At 44.7% G+C, this 19,511-nt stretch overlaps 1 protein-coding gene across 1 annotated transcript in view; it reads left to right on the top strand.

Annotated features, from left to right (window-relative positions):
• The window catches only part of MYLK (myosin light chain kinase), a 201,150-nt gene that overhangs the window by 40,533 nt on the left and 141,106 nt on the right, over positions 1–19,511 (top strand). Inside the window, exon 3 of the mRNA XM_010834271.1 lies at positions 12,428–12,635. Coding sequence (XP_010832573.1) covers positions 12,428–12,635 — 208 coding nt within the window. The remainder of the gene's footprint in view (positions 1–12,427; positions 12,636–19,511) is intronic.

Raw genomic sequence — 19,511 nt, 5'->3', positions numbered from 1 at the left:
GAGCTTTAAGCCAACTTTTTCACTCTCCTTTTTCACTTTCATCAAGAGGCTCTTTAGTTCTTCTTCACTTTCTGCCATAAGGGTGATGTCATCTGCATATCTGAGGTTATTGATATTTCTCCCGGCAATCTTGATTCCAGCTTGTGTTTCATCAAACCCAGCATTTCTCATGATGTACTCTGCATATAAGTTAAATAAGCAGGGTGACGATATACAGCCTTGACGTACTTCTTTTCCTATTTGGAACCAGTCTGTTGTTCCATGTCCACTTCTAACTGTTGCTTGCTGAACTGCATACAGGTTTCTCAAGAGGTGGGTCAGGTGGTCTGGTATTCCCACCTCTTTCAGGACTTTCCACAGTTTATTGTGATCCACACAGGCAAGGCTTTTTGGCATAGTCAATAAAGCAGAAATAGATGTTTTTCTGGAACTCTTTTCTTTTCAATGATCCAGCGAATGTTGGCAATTTGATCTCTGGTTCCTCTGCCTTTTCTAAAACCAGCTTGAACATCTGGAATTTCACGGTTCATATATTGCTAAAGCCTGGCTTGGAGAATTTTGAGCATTACTTTACTAGCATGTGAGATGAGTGCAATTGTGAGGTAGTTTGAGCATTTCTTTGGCATTGCATTTCTTTGGGATTGGAATGAAAACTGACCTTTTCCAGTCCTGTGGCCACTGCTGAGTTTTCCAAATTTGCTGACATATTGAGTGCAGCATTTTCATAGCATCATCTTTCAGGATTTGAAATAGCTCAACTGGAATTCCATCACCTCCATTAGCTTTGTTCGTAATGATACTTCCTAAGGCCCACTTGACTTCACATTCCAGGTTGTCTGGCTCTAGGTGAGTGATCACACCATTGTGATTATCTGGGTCAAGAAGATCTCTTTTGTACAGTTCTGTGTATTCTTGCCACCGCTTCTTAATCTCTTCTGCTTCTGTTAGGTCCATACCATTTCTCTCCTTTATTGAGCCCATCTTTCCATGAAATGTTCCCTTGATATCTCTAATTTTCTTGAAGAGATCTCTAGTCTTTCCTATTCTATTGTTTTTCTCTATGTCTTTGCACTGATCACTGAGGAAGGCTTTCTTATCTCTCCTTGCTATTCTTTGGAACTATGCATTCAAGAATATCTTTCCTTTTCTCCTTTGCTTTTTGCTTCTCTTCTTTTCACAACTATTTGTAAGGCCTCCTGAGACAGCCATTTTGCTTTTTTGAATTTCTTTTTCTTGGGGATGGTCTTGATGCCTGTCTCCCATACAATGTCATAAACCTCCATCCACAGTTCATCAGGCACTCTGTCTATCAGATCTAGTCCCTTAAATCTATTTCTCACTCCTGCTGTATAACCATAAGAGATTTGATTTAGGTCATACCTGAATGGTCTAGTGGTTTTCCCCACTTTCTTCGATTTAAGTCTGAATTTGGCAATAAGGAGTTCATGATCTGAGCCACAGTCAGCTCCCTGTCTTGTTTTTGCTGACTGTATAGAGCTTTTCCATCTTTGGCTGCAAAGAATATAATCAAAAATTCCTCAAAATTGAAAGATATGCATTATCTACAATGAAAAGACCTATTACCAAGGATCTAGTACAATGAGTGAATAGAGATTTACATACAACAAAGCACCTCATCATAGAGTTCTAGGCTGTCAGGGATAAAGAGAAGATTCCAGAAGCTCTGAAGCAAAAAACCCACACACATACACTGGGTCATAGAGGAAGGATTGGCATGGCATTATACCTCTTGTATCAACACTGGATGCCGACTTCAAATGCCATGAAGCAATACCTTCAAAATTCTGAAGGAAGATTTTCCACTATAATTCTTTTCCTAGATAAACTGCCAGTTGAGTATAAAGTAGACTATTGACACTTTTGGAAATGACTTTTGGAAACTTAAAGATTTAATCTTCCTTGCATTTGTTCATAAGAAACCACTGGAGGAGGACATGTTCAACCAAAGTGGTGGCGCCCAAGAGGATGGTAAAGGAAAGTCCCCAGAGCACTATGCACCAGGCCTAGATAGCATTGAGTTCAGATTTGGAGCACAGCAACAGAATGTTCCAGGAGAGATCTCTCCAATGGAGGAAAAAATAAAAGTCACCGAGATATTTGACAATTGCTGAGATGACGCTTACTCCTTGGAAGGAAAGTTATGACCAACCTAGACAGCATATTAAAAAGCAGAGACATTACTCTGCCAACAAAGGTCTGTCTAATCAAGGCTATGGTTTTTCCAGTAGTCATGTATGGATGTGAGAGTTGGACTATAAAGAAAGCTGAGCACCGAAGAATTGATGCTTTTGAAGTGTGGTGTTGGAGAAGACTCTTGAGAGTCCCTTGGACTGCAAGGAGATCCAACCAGTCCATCCTAAAGGAGATCAGTCCTGAGTGTTCATTGGAAGGACTGATGTGAAGCTGAAAGTCCAAAATTTTGGCCACCTGATGCAAAAAGCTGGCTCATTTGAAAAGACCCTGACGCTGGGGAAAGACTGAAAGCAGAAAGAGAAGGGAATGACAGAGGATGAGATAGTTAGATGGGATCGCCAACTCAATGGACATGAGTTTGGGTAGCGTCCGGGAGTTGGTGAGCCTAATGTACTACAGTCCATGGGGTCACAAAGAGTTGGACACGACTGAGCGACTGAAGTGAACTGATTGAGATGAATTTTATAGTTCTCTTCAGAAGTTGCATTCTTAAAAAAACCAATCAAACCAAAAGTAAGGCAGGTATTAACTCCAGGGGAAAAAAATCTATTAATAATTGTAATATACTATGTAGCTTGTCAGTGAGCGAAACTAAAATAAAGCAAACACTAACACACTGGCATAATAAAAATTGTCATTAGTTCCTGGGGATAGGCGAAGAGCTTATGGGAAGGTTGAGAGCTAAAAGCTCGTGTTTCATATAGGGAAGTTAAGACATAATGTCTAAAATTTGAAAGAATAAAATAGTTGTGTAAGGTTGTTACTTAGAAACACTGGAGAAGAAAACAGAAGGAATGGCTAAAAGAGTTGAAGATGATTTCCTGAAGGAAGTGGAAATTGGGGGTGGGAGGGGTAGAGCAGAGATCTGCTTTTTTTTTTTTAATGACTTACTTATTGACATTTTGACCACATACATGTCTTGGTGAGAGTGAAAACATTTTAGAAAAGCATATTGGGTTATGTTTTTCAGCCTGGTGGCCAGCCAGACACTGACACTGCACAGGAAACAACTTTTGATTTCTTATCTGGCATGATTCTCTATGCAGATGAGGGTGCCTTTGGGCAGTGAGGTTTGGGGAGAACATTCTGCTATTAAGTAGCAAACTCACACTGCTGCTATCTGCCGCTGGTGCAGATATTTTTGACAGCATCACAGAGGCACTCTCCCGACCACGTTGATGCAGGCAGCCCCAGAGGTCCTGCCATCCAGGCTCCAGCTGCTCACCCCGCTCCCTCACAGCCTGCCACCTGGGAGAGCGAAGCGGAAGGCAGGCTTTGTGTGGTGATGTGCGTGCACGTGGAGCAGGTGGTCAGCAGCCGCCGGAGAGACAGCAAAGGTGAGGGAACCAAGCCGAGCTGTTTTCGGTGGCGGGGACCCTCTGGTCACTTTTGCCCGCCTTTGCTTTTAAATAGAATTGCCTCATATTCTCAGAGAGTCCTCAGAGGATGGGACCTTCCCAGGACAATCTGTGGCCGGATTGAGTCTTGTGGATTTTTGAGTCTCGTGGTGTCTGGGCTCTACTCTTTGAGGAGTCAGAAGCTGCTGCCAAGTGGCCTGTGTTGTTTGGGGAGAAGCCCTCTGCTCCATCTCTCCTGCCAGCAAAGTATGTCTCTCACTCTCCAGATTCAACTATGACAGGCCAGAAACTCCAGATTTTACCCCAGATTTATTTCCTTCCCGAAACTTGCCCGTGCCCTTGAAATTCCAAGGCTGCATTAGTCAGTGAGGCAGAAATCAAGGGGATGGTCTGTGTCTTGAAGTTTCACATGATATTATGGAGTGGGATGATGGTACAGGCAAAACTACAGATGGGATATTTGTTTTAAAATGTGTTTTTTCATATTACATAAAATCAACAATCACTTTTCAAAAGGGGTTTACCCTTCAAATAAAAATAATAAGCCAGTTCCACTAAGGCAAAAGGTGTTCTCAGTTAAAGTGTTAGGTTTTTAATCTAATTAAGGGTGTGACAACTTGAAGTTGTCTATAAGAATTCGAGTTGTGTAAGAGGAGGCTCAGCAAGCCCAGAAGTTCACAAGTACTGATATTTCTTAGGGCAGAAGCAGTTTCATGCTGTCAAAGCTTTGAGCTGAGTGGATGCTGCTGCTGCTAAGTCACTTCAGTCGTGTCTGACTCTGTGCGACCCCATAGACGGCAGCCCATCAGGCTCCCCCGTCCTTGGGATTCTCCAGGCAAGAACACTGGAGCGGGTTGCCATTTCCTTCTCCAATGCATGAAAGTGAAAAGTGAAAGTGAAGTCACTCAGTCATGTCCGACTCTTTAGCAACCCCATGGACTGCAGCCTACCAGGCTCCTCTGTCCATGGATTTTCCAAGCAAGAGTACTGGAGTGGGGTGCCATCGCCTTCTCTGGAATGGAGGCTAAGGTACCTTATTACAAGGAATCACTCACCTCAGAGAGAAGAGACAGAGGACCTAACCTTTTGAATTTCTTAATGCGCTGTTGTACATGTTTTTTCTCATTTGATCATAAACTTATTCATGGAAATAGATACTGATATAGTTCCATCTTACAGTTGTATAAACTGAGGGCCAAGTAAGTTAAGTAACAAGGTCAGGCAACTGGTGATTGCTACAGCCAGCACCCACACATGGCTCTGTCTGATTCCAGATGCCATATACCTTCCTGAATTAGGACTCTTGTTTGCAAGTGACAGAAACCAAGTGCATGGGTTAAATGGAAGACAGGTGTTGTCTCATACGACCGCGTGGATCCTAAGTCCACCGCAGCTCTGCCTGCCATGCGTCCATCTCCTTCCTTCTCCACTGTGTATGTGATGTCTTACTGTGCACGTGGCTTGCTTCTCTTAGGTGGAGGCAAGGAAACAGAGGTGGGAATGGGGAAGGATGACTGCCCACAGGTAGCTTCAGGCTTACATCTTCCCAGCTTAGGATCGCTGTGAAGAGACAGTTTCAAAGTGAAAGTGAATTCGCTCAGTCGTGTCTGACTCTGCGACCCCACAGACTGTAGCTTACCAGGCTCCTCCGTCCGTGGGATTCTCCAGGCAAGAATACTGGAGTGGGTTGCCGTTTCCTTCTCCAGGAGATCTTCCCAACCCAGGGATCAAACCCGGGTCTCCTGCATTGCAGGCAGATGCTTTACCATCTGAGCCAACAGGGAAGACAAGAGACAGTTGGTTTAGTCTTGCTTTATTCTAATTGAAATTGTAGGGAAGAGTCCTGATTGGCTGACTTGGATCAGGCTCATTGTGGAAGCTTGAGTGCTTTGGCCAGAAGGCAGCTACTGATGCCTCTCCACTAGACTCACCTGAGGTGGGCAGAAGGGAAGGGAGCAGATCTTCAAAGGAGGGGCTTACCCTGGGAAAGGTGGGCAGGAGATCCTGAGCACATCAAACAAAACCAAGCCACAGCGCTAATTTGTTAAACTTCTGTGACATCACGCACCTCTTATTAATATTTTAACACATCTGAGAGTATGTCTCAGCTCAGTATTAGAAACTGGAGGGTGAGCTTAGCTCCTGGGCCAGCCTCACCAGCTGGAGACGCTGGTTCCGTGGAAGCCTTTGTTAGGGAAGGTAGAGCCAGAACTCAGGGCTTTGTGCAGAGAGGTTCCCGGTAAGGCTGAAATCCCACAGCCATCCCACAGGGACTGGATCTCAAATGGAAGGACACTTGTTTTCATAGGAAAACCCTGAATTTGGAAGCACTTGGAAAACATCAGTGTCAGAGGTTCCTGATTACATTTAGAATTCTGTTTCTTTGTTAGACTGCGCCAGAGTTTTAAATGCTTGTGTCATTGAAAGGGAATCAAAAAGTTGCACACACTGATAAGCTTGAGCTAGATAAAAGGAAATCAGACTTCTTGTTTGAAACAGTCAGAAGGGCCTGAGGTATAACCTAAGGCTGCCAGGCTGTAACCTGTCTCATGCTCTTTGTGGAAATTACAGTGTGTTCTCTGTCTGGCAGGTGTGGGGGTGTGGGGGTGTCTGTGTCCTGGGCCAAAGGAAAAGAAAACTTGCCACAGGAAGTGAGAGCGGCTGATCACAGAGAGAGACTTCCGGCATCTTTCCTGAAGACCTGGGTGGCCTTCTCCAGGCCGGTGTGAAGAGTTGCTTCTCTGCATTTTGCTTTTGTTTTTCATGGAAATGCTTCAGTTCCTGCTGTTTCACAACTTTGGACTTAAGGGCAGAGAGGGTCCAGCAATTTAAGCCTCTCACTAATTGCTGCTTTTAGCTGGTATGATCTCCTCCTGAAGATTCTGTGGGTTCAGTCAAGGCTTTTGACTGTTGGTAATGGGATTATTCAAAGCCTTAATTAAGTTCCTGCCCATCCAATGGGCCAGGTGCCGGGTGCTGACACTGACCCAGGCCCCTAAACTGTCATGTCATAACTATGGTTCACCCTTCACTCTTCACTCTCATAATATATCCATGATGTAAGTTTCATAGGCATTTTCTGTGGTCTAATTTGCTGGGAATGTTAATATTTAAATTCTTTCTGTGCATCCGTGTCCATTTATTATCTGGATGAGCTTATACTTGGAGATGGGAAAGAAGATTCGTCTTCAATGAATTCCTCAGGATCATTGGTGTCTTTGCTGTTATTTTCAGTTTTTAAATCACCAGCTCTGTCCTAGTCATTTATCCTAGGAGAATTTATTTATGTAGGAGAAGATGCCTTGAAATAGGGCAAGAAGTTCAGAGTGATGGGCTATAGGCAGGCTGGCAATCATAGGAAGCATGGAGACAGTCACGTTGCAGAATCAGCTTTGTCTGTTTTGAGGAGGGGGACATCTGTCCAGCAGGTTTCCTTAATTTCCCATCCTTCAGGCTCAGCCTTTCCCAGCATTGATTTTGGTTACCCAGTAGGATTCAAAGAAGTACTTATGGACAACCCCTTCATCTATTATTCCCAGCCCCAAGGATTTTTCAGCTCACTGCTCACATCTTCTTTGTGTATCTTTCCAACTCCCCAGTGTCCCGCTGAGCAGTCCCTTTTCACCCTGGCTTTAGTGTAACCCTGGTTTCTCTCTCTCTCTCTTTTTGGTCTCCCTCCATTCTCATCATGAGCAGAGCTTCAGTTTCATGTCTTGCCCAGCTCGGCACTGCAGCTGTGTGGCTTGGCAGTGTGCAAACAGGGACAGGTCCACCCAGGTACAAAAGACATGTAGGAGATCATCAAAAACAGGAACATCACCCCCTTTCTACCTCTTACCAAGCTGAGAAGGCAGATGTGTAGCTCTGAGTCTTGGGGGTATGGCGGTCAGAGAAGCTGACTTTGCTCTGGGCTTACACCCTGGTAGCCTGTTCCAGGCAACCTGGAATTGACTGCAAGCCCTTCACACACATCAGAAAAAAATCAAAAGATAGGTTCGATTCCTGGGTCAGAAAGATCCCTTGGAGGAGGGCATGGCAACCCACTCCAGCATTCTTTCCTGGATAATCCCATGGACAGAGGAGCCTGGCAGGCTATAGTCCATAGGGTCGCAAAGAGTCAGACGCAACTGAAGTGACTGAGCACGCACACCCTTAAGAATGTTTCACTTTCAGTCATTAAGCAGATCTCTAAATAGCACCAGATTCTGAAAAACTTCCCAGCATGGCAGGCAGATGTGACACGGCAGCAAGCAGCCGCCCGCCTGCAGCCCAGCTTTCTCCTCACCAGCCAACACACGCAGAACGAGCCCCCACTCCTTTTAAAGGTCTTTTGAGGCCATAAATGCTCTTGGGGACATTTTATGGAACTGAAGCACAGTTTTACTATTTTAAATTATTATAGGGGTTATGGTGACTCTATCTTTATTTTTATGACAAGTTGTCAGATATGCCCGTGATTTATTTGATCCCAAGCTTTTAAGAATACAACCTCCAATTAAATGTGGTTACTGTGGCAAAAAATATGATTCTCCTTAGAATGACCCTCTCTGGGGCCATTTCCAAAAACTCATTATGGTGAGAAGTCAGGGCTGCCTACTCATATTCACAGGCATCTCTCCTTATGGTTGCTCAGTTTTCCCTTATGGAGGATTAGAGAGTATTAAAGCTGTGGGCTGGGCCCAGGGGAGACTGAAAGGGGAAGAAAGAATCTTCCCCCAGAAGCTAAGTGGGTCATTATTTAATTCAGACTACTTCAGGGATAGAAGGACCTGAGGCATCAAGAACTGTTTTATCATCAATGAAAGGAAGGAATTACAACCTGAAGAGGTCAGGAAGCCAAGCCAGACCTGGGACACAGGCCTGGATCTTATGTCATCTGTCTTCTCTGTCCCACACGGACTCTCCTAGGGATGTCTTGGGCACATGCATGGCACCCATCCTATCTGTCTTAGGCCGTTGGGTTATTTCTGCTATAATGGAAATACAATAGATGGGGTGGTTTAAACAACAGAAATTTATTTTTCACAGTTTTGGAGACTGGAAAGTCTAAAATCAAGGCCCCAGCAGATTCAGTGTCTGGGGAGATCCAGCTCCTGGTTTGTAGATGGCCAGCTTCTTGCTGTGTACCCACATGGTAAAAAGGAGTGAGGGAGCTCCCTGGAATAGCTTTTGTAAGGGCACTAATCCCATTCATGAGGGTCCCACCCTTCTGACCTCATCACTCCAAAGGGCCCGCCTCCTAATATAATCATATTAAGGGTTAGGATTTCAACATGAACTTTAGAGAGACACATTTAGTCTATGGCACTGTCCTTTGTTGCTCCAAGGAAACAGCCCTAGACTTGCTTTTAGCATGGCCATGACCATTGACATTTTTCCCAAGTGGGGAACAGATATTGCTTTAACATAGGGGAGGTTTAAGGTCTATAAGGGATAGACATTTATCAATGCTTTGGGTTCTATAGTATTTATCTTTCCAAAAACATAAATTTACAGTGAGGCACAGAGAGACAGCTACTCAACTGATAGACCAAAATTGTGGTCCCAGATCTGTCACTTGATCTTAAAGATAGCAAATCGTTCACTTCTCCAGGCCTCTTTCCTTAGCTCTCAGGGCTTAATAATATGATTGTCCTTGCATGCTGTCACAGACACTCTTGGTACCCCACCCAAATCACCTTCACCAGGCTGCTACACCTGCTCCCAGTTGCTCTGAGTGTCAGTTAAGGGCTTGGCTTCCTGAATCCTTATCTCAGGTTCTGCTTCTGCTTCCCAAGACACCTCCATTATAGCACTGCAAGAATCAAATAAGATTCTCTATGTGGAAGACTCTGAAAACTGAAGTATCACTGGGCTTTTATTGCAGTTTTGACTGGGCTGTAAAAGTCCCAGCTGTGGCTTCTTGGCAGAAGGCCCATGATGAAGGCAGATAAGACGTCCAGGGAGGGCGGGGCTGTTGTCACACACCCAAGATTGTGAGTCTGGGTTTCTCTTCTTTCCCCACCTAGGAGCCCAAGATAGTGGGAAGACAATAAAAATGAGTTTACTTGAAGCTGAGTAATTTTTAGGTAAGGTTAGGTAGTGACTGAACAAGTTTTTCCATATCGGGAGGATAAGAATTGGAGCTGTGGATCATTCAGACCTTGGAACAGAAAAAGGTCATAGAAATTCCTGCTTTTGCTTCAGATACAGGCTGTACAAAAGTCCATTGCAAACTGCAGTTTTCTAAGTGGCACTAGTTTCAGCATTAAAAAAAAAATCCTTGGATACTTACTTTAAGGGCACTACAAAGGTGGATTTGGTGGTGTGGGGTGGAGGGGAATGTCTATGCATGTAGAAAATGAGGGGAAAATAGAAAGGGAAATAGGGATCTGTGTCCTCAAAATCTGGAGCACTTGCAATGTCCCCAGTTAATCATTGATGCCTCCAGCCCTGATGGCCCCAGAGCTGGCACCGCTGCAGGGGGCCAGAGTACTTGCTCATGGAATGCTAAGGATGCATTTGGTGAAGTTAATGATTCATCACCTCCCCCCAGTCCCAGGGCCCTACATCCCTTTCTCTGACACTGACAGAAGCTTACCTGATCATTTTCTGGAGGTGAGGCTGGCCCTGCCTCTCACAAATTCACTGTAAGACCAGATTCCCAAGGGGCTTCCTTCTGTAGGAAAGTTTCTTTCCTTAGCTGTTTCCTGAAGATAAGCTTCAAAGAGAAAAAGAATGTGTTGCTAGAGTGATTGTCTGATATTCCTTGGCATGAAGTTTTATGCCAAGAGGGTACCACAAGATGATATGTTTTTTATATGGATTATGCATTATAAACATGCATAATGTTTATTTGTGTACCACTTTTAATTCCAATTCTAGATTTAGGTACCTTGAGGGGCTCCACAAATTAATAAATGGTTGTGCTATACATTTATTATGTGCATGTGTGTTAAGTCACTTCTGTTGTGTCTGACTCTCTGTGACTCCATGGGCTATAGCCCACTAGGCTCATCTGTCCACAGGATTTCCCAGGCAAGAATACTGGAGTGAGTGCCATGCCCTACTCCAGGGTATCTTCCTGACCCAGGAATCAAACCTGCATCTTCTGTGACTCCTCAGTGCAGGCAGCTTCCTTACCACTGAGCCACTGGGGAGGTCATATATTCATTATACAGACACACTAATATGAAAGGAACACATATTTTCATTTAAATTTTTTTCTATTTTACAAAGATCAAGTGTGTTATTTGCAAGAATATCAGAAAATGATAGTTAAGTAAAAGGAAAAGGAGCAACCCAGAGGTGATCTCTTTTTGTTTCATATCACAATAGACATTATAATATGCATGTGGTCCCCTTCAAACCCATCACCCTAAGATAGGATATGTGTGCTTGGCAAGGCTGCAACGGTCCAGGTGTGAGCGCACAGCCACCTACCCTCCCCTTGCTCCCCCTCTCTGACCTCGCTGAGGCACGTGATGAGAATTATAGTTGCCAGTCACTGAAGGCTTTCTTTGTAAATGCAGTTTGGGGTTATCCAGTGAATTTGGGTTTTGCTGCATCTGTACCCATGCTCTCTTGTCTTGGAAGTGGATACATGTGTAAAAGCTACCGCTGCCACCTATTTGCAACACCAACAGGTTCTTTCTCAGGAGGGTTCTATGATGTCTTCTGCGCATTTCCAATGCTAAAATCCCCCAATTCAGGGCCCCAGGGTTTGCACTGATGGGCCAGTCTGAGCCCTGCTCCTCTGAAGAGGAATCCATTCTGAAGGGCTGATTGAGTTTCTTGGTTTTCAGGGCCCTTGGGGAGCTTTTTCTGAAACTCAAAGTGATTTCTTTTCTTGGAACTTATCTCTCCCTGCATTTCCCCCTCAGTGGGGAAACATCTTCTCTCTGAACAAGTTGCTATGAGGCTCAGATATGTTAAGTATTTAGAAAAGTGCTTAACACTTAGCACTCAGAAGATGTTAGCTGCTAACACTTCGTCGAGAGAGTGGTCTCGGGTAGCACTGCCTGATAGACACATTGAGCAAGGCACATATGTAGGTATACCTTTCCTAGTAGCTACATTAAAACACCAAAAAGAAACAAGTGAAGTTAGTTCTAACAATATATTTTATTTAACCCAATATGTCAAAGTTACTATCTTTTCAATATGTAATCAGTATTTCTAAATTATTGAGGCATTTTACATTCTTTTTCATACGAACTCTTCAAAGCCCCTTGTGTAATTTACACTTACACTTACGGTGTGACTCAGGATCAGCCACGTTTCAAGCATCTGGTCACCACGTGTGGCTAGTGGCCACCGTACTGGGCAGCTCAGATCTAGAACCTTGCTACCCAGGGTGAGTTCTAGGGACCAGCAGCCTCAGCAGCATCTGAGAGCTTATCTGAATGGCAGAATCTCAGGCCCACCCCAGACCTATAGAAGTAGAATCTGCATTTTTAAGAAGTATCTGTTGCTTGTTAGAGTGGGAAGCATCGGTCTAGAATCCCCATATTCAGTCCCCACCCCTGGGATTCTGATTTAATTGGTCCAAGGTTGGACCTGGGCACTGGTATTTGCTTTGAATCTCCTGCAGTGATTCTAATCATGTAACCAGGCTTGAGAGACATCTGTGTGGTGGGCTCTGAAGCTAGGATGCCTGACTTGGCCACTTTCTATCTTCAAGGCCTCAAGAAATCTACCAAAACTCTACATCTCAATTTCCTCATCTCTAAAATGGAGATGAAAGTAATATTTGTTTCACGGGCTGCTTATAAGGATTATATGAGTTAATACATGTAAAGTACCCAGAACAATACCTGATACATAGGAAGTACTCCTTATATACACGCTCTCACCCTTTCTTCTTTTCCTTGAAGGTTCGGGGCTACCCAGAGCCCCAAGTGACATGGCACAGAAACGGACAACCCATCACCAGTGGGGGCCGCTTCCTGCTGGACTGTGGTCCCCGGGGGACTTTCAGCCTTTCGATTCGTGCTGTGCGTGAAGAGGACAAGGGAAAGTATACCTGTGAAGCCACTAACGGTAGTGGTGCCCGCCAGGTGACAGTGGAGTTGACAGTAGAAGGTGAGTCCCAGGAGGTGAAACCCTGGGGAGAGATAAGCCGTCACTTTCCTGTGGCCTGCAGCTCCTGCTTCAGCCCTCTCTTGGGAGAGGAACCCACAAGAGAAAACATCCCCAAATCCCTGAACTCAGGACCTTGTCGTCTGATGGGGGAAATGTGGTCCCCGGAACACGGAGGCATCAGGAGACAATGTCGGACTACACATCACCTCACTCCCCAGCTTCAGCCTTCCCTTTGCTTCCCCTCACACTGAGACTGAGACTGGATGGACTCCTCATCATGGCCTTACAAGGCCCAGTGCACTCCTGCCTGGCTCTCCAGACCCATTTCCTTCCGCTCCTCCACTGTGCTCACTGCTTGCTCCACTGTGGTCACACTGGCCTTCTGCTTCTCCTTGAGCAAAACCTCAGGGCCCTCGCCTGCTGTTCCCTGTGTAAAGAAGTGCTCTTTCCGCAGCCCTGCCCCTGACTTGGCCCCTCACTTACTTCAGATCTCTGCTCAGACATCCCCTCCTTGGAGAACCGTCTCTGATGTTTTATCCCCAGGGATCTCCCATCCTCTCACTCCATCCCAACTTTTCCTTCCAGGGCTATCACTGTCTCCTATTTTACTACTTCCTCCATCCAAATACCCCCTAACTGGAAGCTCTAGAGGAAGAGGGATTTTTATCTGTTTACTGCTGTATCTCCAGCATCTAGAAAACTTCCTGGCATGTGATACTGAACTATTTAGAGAAAGAACAATGTTTATTATCATCATTATAAAGTAATACATGCCCGTCATAAAAAGCTTTGTAAAACTCAAAAAAATATATAGGAGATAAACATACCAGCTTGTTAACACTGATTATTTTGTTGTTTTTCTTTTTCCTTTGTACTTAAAAATTTTTTATTAACTTCAAAAGTTCCAGGAAAACATTTGGCTGTAAGTAAAACTATTCCTTTGTGGCTGGTATATCTCCCACATGCTAAAGACACTCCACCAGTGAGAACATTTCCAGTTCAGGCCACTGGCTCCTGCTTAATGGCCTGACATCTTAAAGGATATGGGCATTCATCAGACCCTCAGAAGTATAACAAATGTCCCTCCACCCTTCCTAAGGGGTTATAACCCAGAGGGTCAGACTCATTTTCTTCTTTCTCAGGAAACAGTCCTCCCAACCTTGATTTCAAGGGGCACTGTGTGCCAGAGAAGGTTTCAGAAGGGGGTGAGGTGTACCCAGGCCAGTGTTTTTCCTGTTTGCTTGCCTCAAGAAAGGACAGACAGGCTGTTTCACAGAACAGGATATGCATAGTTTGGATGCTTTCCCCAAATTCTTCAACTAATTGACTCATTCTTTTTAATGGCCTTCCAGTACCTGTGGGCTGGGGTATTCCATGTGGAAAGTGGTCCCTAGTCAGTCTCTGAATAGCCCCTATCTTGGCCAGTTCTGGTCCTGTATTTTCCCCTACATTACGCACCTTTCATGCCCAAACTTGAGTTGAGGCCCACAGATAAAAATTACTTTATCCTCATGTGTTACTCAGCCCAGGCTGCCATAACAAAATACCACAGACTGCATGCCTTAAATAACAGAAATTAATTTTCTCACGGTTTTGGCAGCTGGAAGTTCAAGCTCAGGGTCCAGCAGGATTTGGTTTCTGGTGAAGGCTGTTTCTGACTAGCTGCCTTTCTGCTGTGTCCTCTCATGGTGGAGATAACTCTGATGTCTCTTGATCTTCTTATAAGGGCACCAGCCTTATTGGATTAGGTGTGTGTATGTGTTAGTCACTCAGTCCTGCCCAACTGTTTGCAACCCCACGGACTGCAGCCCTCCAGGCTCCTTTGCCCATGGAATTTACTGGAGTGGGTTGCCATTTCCTACTCCAGGGGATCTTCCTGACCCAGGGATAGAACCCTCAGCTCTTGCGTCTCCTGCATTGGCAGATGGATTCTTTACCACTGCACCGCCTGGGAAGCCCTCTTGGATTAGGGCCGCACCCTTATGACCTCATTGAACCTTTGTCATGTCTTCAAAGGCCCTGTCTCCAAATACAGCCACATGGGGTGAGAGTGGGGGGGGATTAGGGTTTCAATATATGAATTTGGGTGGGGACACAACAATGTTTAAAACATCCCTTTTATGATTTTCTTTTTGGAACCGGGGAAATGAGGAATCTGAGGTCCAAGGTTCTGGTCCCAACTTTTGCCAATAAACGTGTGACTTTAAATTCCATATCTCTGTTTCTGCAGAATAAAGGGTTTGAATTCTCTGGTCTCTACAGTCTGGGCTAGTCCTTGTTTTCTATGATCCATTTTAAAGGAATGGAGTTGGTAGAAGTGTAATGTGTGCTCAGTCACATCTGACTCTTTTGCAACCCCATGGACTGTAGACCACCAGGCTCCTCTGTCCATGGGATTTTACAGGCAAAAACTGGAGTGGGTTGCCATTTCCTTCTCCAGGGGAATCTTCCTGACTCAGGGATCAAACCCATGTCTCTCGAGTCTCCTGCACTGGCAAGTGGATTCTTTACCACTAGCGCCACCTGGGGAGCTATATACAACCCAGGTCACATGAAACATTTTTTTTTTTTTTTGATTCCCATCAGTGAGGACATTAGATCTGATTTCTCAACTAAGCAGGAAAAGTTTTATTAGGTCATGGTACTTGGGGAGGGGAAAGGAAAGCAGGAGAGCTGTTAACAGAATGGGAAAATGCTAAAGTTCTCAACCCTGTCCCCTCCTCTTTGGCTTCAATATGGGGAGACCATTGAAGATGTTTTATTCCTTCTAACACTAGGAGATAGAGAATAACCTAAAGGCCATAGGCCCTTTGAATGTGAATGGCCCTGTATTCCCTTTTGCTTCTACATCAAAGGCCAGTTTTGGCCCATGTGTGGTTTGGGACCACCCCATAGACCCCAGGCCTGAAAGAATCCACTCTGGTCCCTTATGCCATGGATAAATTGTCAACAGTGCTATGCTAGCCCAAAGGGAATCCCGCAGCGCCCCCTGCTTCTCACCAGCTTTATATCCTATGCTTTTTACTTATGCTTCATATTTAGAAAGAGCAGAGCTTCTGGAATTAAGAGTATGATTCATATGTGGAGCTTTTTAAACCACCTAATGGTGAAGTTTAGTTGGCAGTGTTATCCAATGGTCTTGGATTTTAGCTCCACTAACTTCTAACTATGTAGAAATTAACCTTTTAAACCTCATTTCCTTTCCCAGAAACAGATGCTAATGGCTGCCCCATGGACTGTGTAAGGATCAGCACAGCACTGTCAAATAGCAGGCTCTCAGTACATGGTAGCTTTGTGACTCAAACCTGGCATTAACATCCTAAGAACTACTCGCAGAAGGAAATCCTTGCATGAAGAGTGGAAGAGAAAGCTTTCTCCTCTGATTTCCTTTGGTAACCAGGGCCAAGAAACATGCAGTATCTCCCATGAGGGCAAGCATCTTAATGACAGGACCATTCACGACCTTGTGCAGTGGAATTAAACCCTAGGCTGAACCCTGGAAAGGGTCTGTGTAGCCAGCCCTGACGCTCACCCACCTCCAGATAGCTTGTCACAGAGCTTGGTATAAAGCAAGGAAGAGATGTGATGCCTGCCCCCTTGGGAGCTTCTCTCTAATGGAGAGGCCATGGGCTGTTCTCTAGCCCCACACTGTCCAGAAAAATACAGTTGATTCTTGAACAGTACAGGTTTGAACCTTGCAGGTCCACTTATACAGGGATTTTTTTTTTTTTCAGTAGTAAATATTACAGTACTACATGATCTGAGATTGGTTAAATCTGTGATGTAGAACTGCAGATACATAGAAACCGCATGGGTATGGAGGGCTGACTATAAGTTATACATGGATTTTCCACTGTGGGGAGGATGGGCACCCCTAATTCCCAAGTTGTTAAAGGGTCAACTATATAATACTGGGAAATCCCATGGACAGAGGAGCCTGGCGGGCTACAGTTCATCAGGTTGCAAAGAACTGGACAAGACTGAAGTGACTTAGCACACATATAATGTGAGCCACATATATAATCTTATGTTTTCTAGTAGCCACATTTTTAAAGTTGAAATCAATTTTGATAAAATATTTTACTTAATACAATACATTCAAGATTTATCATTTCAAAATATAATCAATATGAAAATTATTCCTAAGATATCTTATGTTTTCTAACATTTGCAGCATATTTTGCATAGTAGCGCATCTTAATTCGAACCAGCTATATTTCAAGAATTCAGTAACGACTGGTGGCTAATGGCTACCATGCCAGACAGCAGAGCTCTAGAAACTCCCACGTAAATAGGGATAAACAAGGTTTACATGGAGAAAAGAGAAGAGAAGCCCACAGGTATAAACAAGGTGGTGGCTTGTCCAGGGCAGTCACTCCATAGTGTGAACCCCGGGCGTGGGGTCGGGTGAGGGGTGGGGCTGAAATGAGGAGATATGCCCCTCACCCCATGCTGTGACTCTGAGAAGGCCCTTTGTGTCTCAGGGAACAGATAGTCACTTAAGTCATTTCAAGCAATAGATGGTTAATTTTAAGGACTTGAGCTCAGGAACCCAGGGAAAGCCAAACTGGTCAGCCCAGAGGTGATCCGACCTCAGAACTGCTCAGACTCACCCTTAGGCATGTTTAACGCAAATGCAAGGGCACCCAGATCACCTGGGGAATCTTGTGAAAACGCAGATTCTGGTTCTGTAGGTCTGGAGTGCTGCGTACATGCCTACAGTTCTAACCAATTCAGTTCAGCTCAGTCACTCAGTCATGTCCAACTCTGCAACCCCATGGACTGCAGCACGCCAGGCCTCCCTGTCCATCACCAACTCTCAGAGTCTACTCAAACTCATGTCCATTGAGTCGGTGATGCCATCCAACCATCTTATCCTGTGTCCGCTTCTCCTCCTGCCTTCAATTTTCCCCAGCATCAAAGTCTTTTCAAATGAGTCGGTTCTTTGCATCAGGTGGCCAAAGTATTGGAGTTTCAGCTTCAACATCAGTCCTTCCAATGAATATACAGGACTGATTTCCTTTAAGATGGACTGGTTAGCTCTCCTTGCAGTCCAGGGGACTCTTCAAGAGTCTTCTCCAACACCACAGTTCAAAAGCATCAATTCTTTGGCCCTCAGCTTTCTTCAGAGTCCAGCTCTCATATCCATACATGACTACTGGAAGAACCATAGCTTTGACTAGATGGATCTTTGTTGGCAAAGTAATGGCTCTGCTTTTTAATATGCTGTCTAGGTTGGTCATAACTTTTCTTCCAAGGAGCAAGTGTCTTTTAATTTCATGGCTTCAGTCACCGTCTGTGGTGATTTTGGAGCCCCCCAAAATAAAGTCTCTCACTGTTTCCACTGTTTCCCCATCTATTTGCCATGAAATGATGGGACCAAATGCCATGATCTTAGTTTTCTGAATGTTGAGCTTTAACCCAACATTTTCACTCTCCTCTTTCACTTTCATCAAGAAGCTCTTTAGTTCTTCTTCACTTTCTGCCATAAGGGTGGTGTCATATGCATATCTGAGGTTATTGGTATTTCTCCTGGCAATCTTGATTCCATCTTGTGCTTCTTCCAGCCCAGCATTTCGCATGATGTACTCTGCATATAAGTTAAATAAGCAGGGTGGCAATATGCAGCCTTGACATACTCCTTTCCTGATTTGGAACCAGTCTGTTGTTCCATGTCCAGTTCTAACTGTTGCTTCCTGACCTGCATACAGGTTTCTCAAGAGGCAGGTCAGGTGGTCTTGTATTCCCATCTCTTTCAGAATTTTCTGCAGTTTGTTGTGATCCACACAGTCAAAGGCTTTGGCATAGTCAATAAGGCAGAAATACATGTTTTTCTGGAACTCTGTTGCTTTTTCGATGATCCAACAGATGTTGGCAATTTGATCTCTGGTTCCTCTGCCTTCAAATCCAGCTTGAACATCTGGAAGTTCATGGTTCACATATTGCTGATGTCTGGCTTGGAGAATTTTGAGCATTACTTTACTAGCGTGTGAGATGAGTGCAATCGTGCAGTAGTTTGAGCATTCTTTGGCATTGTAGTTCTAACCAGCCGCTGGTGATGCCCGTGTGGCTGGTCCACAGATCACACTTTGAGTAGTACCGAAGAATTCCATTACAGATGTGATGTATTTATCCTAGTATGAGTGATTCTCAAGGGTGAGCATGCATCAGAATCACCTGGAGGGCTTCTGAAACCACAAACTGCGAGGCTCTGCCCCAGAGTTTCTGGGTTAATAGCTGTAGGATGAGCTGAAGAGTTTTCATTTTAAAAGTTTCCTAGTGGTGTTGATACTAGGTTGATGCACACTGGGTCCAACACTTTGAGAACCAGTAGGCTAGTGCCTCTACCTACTATGTTAGAGTTCTCCAGAGAAACAGAATAGATCATATGTATATGTGTATAAAAAGATTCATGACAAGGAATTGGCTGTCACCATTATGGGGGCTGACAAATCCCAAGATCTTCAGTCGGCAAGCTGGAGAACCAGGAGACCTGATGGTGTCATTCCTGCCCAAATTCTAACGCCTGAGAATCAGGACAGCGGATGATGTGGTTTCAGTCCTAAGCGGGAAGGCCCTGTAGGTGATGGTTTCTGAGGCTGCTCCACTTGTCTCTGTTGAAAAGCAAAGACACATCCTGATCCTGGCATGTCTCCCAGAGCTGAGAGTGTGTCCCTCTGTCCACACAGCCTTGTGCACCACTCTGTCCCTCTCTGGGCCAGGCCCATTTCAGATAGGCTCCCCGCCCTCTCGAAGTTTACCTCCTACTGGGAAAGAGACTACAAATAGATAACCAATATAACTTGTAGAATTAAGTACTCCCTGACCATGTGTGAGAAACAGAGCCAGGTGGCAGGCCACCCAGAATGTGGCAGC

This window comes from Bison bison, unplaced genomic scaffold (genome assembly GCF_000754665.1).
Source record: "Bison bison bison isolate TAMUID 2011002044 unplaced genomic scaffold, Bison_UMD1.0 scf7180017864032, whole genome shotgun sequence".
NCBI classification, from domain to species: domain Eukaryota; kingdom Metazoa; phylum Chordata; class Mammalia; order Artiodactyla; family Bovidae; genus Bison; species Bison bison.
Note: the sequence above shows the minus strand (reverse complement) of the source record. Positions and strands in the feature narration are given on the sequence as shown.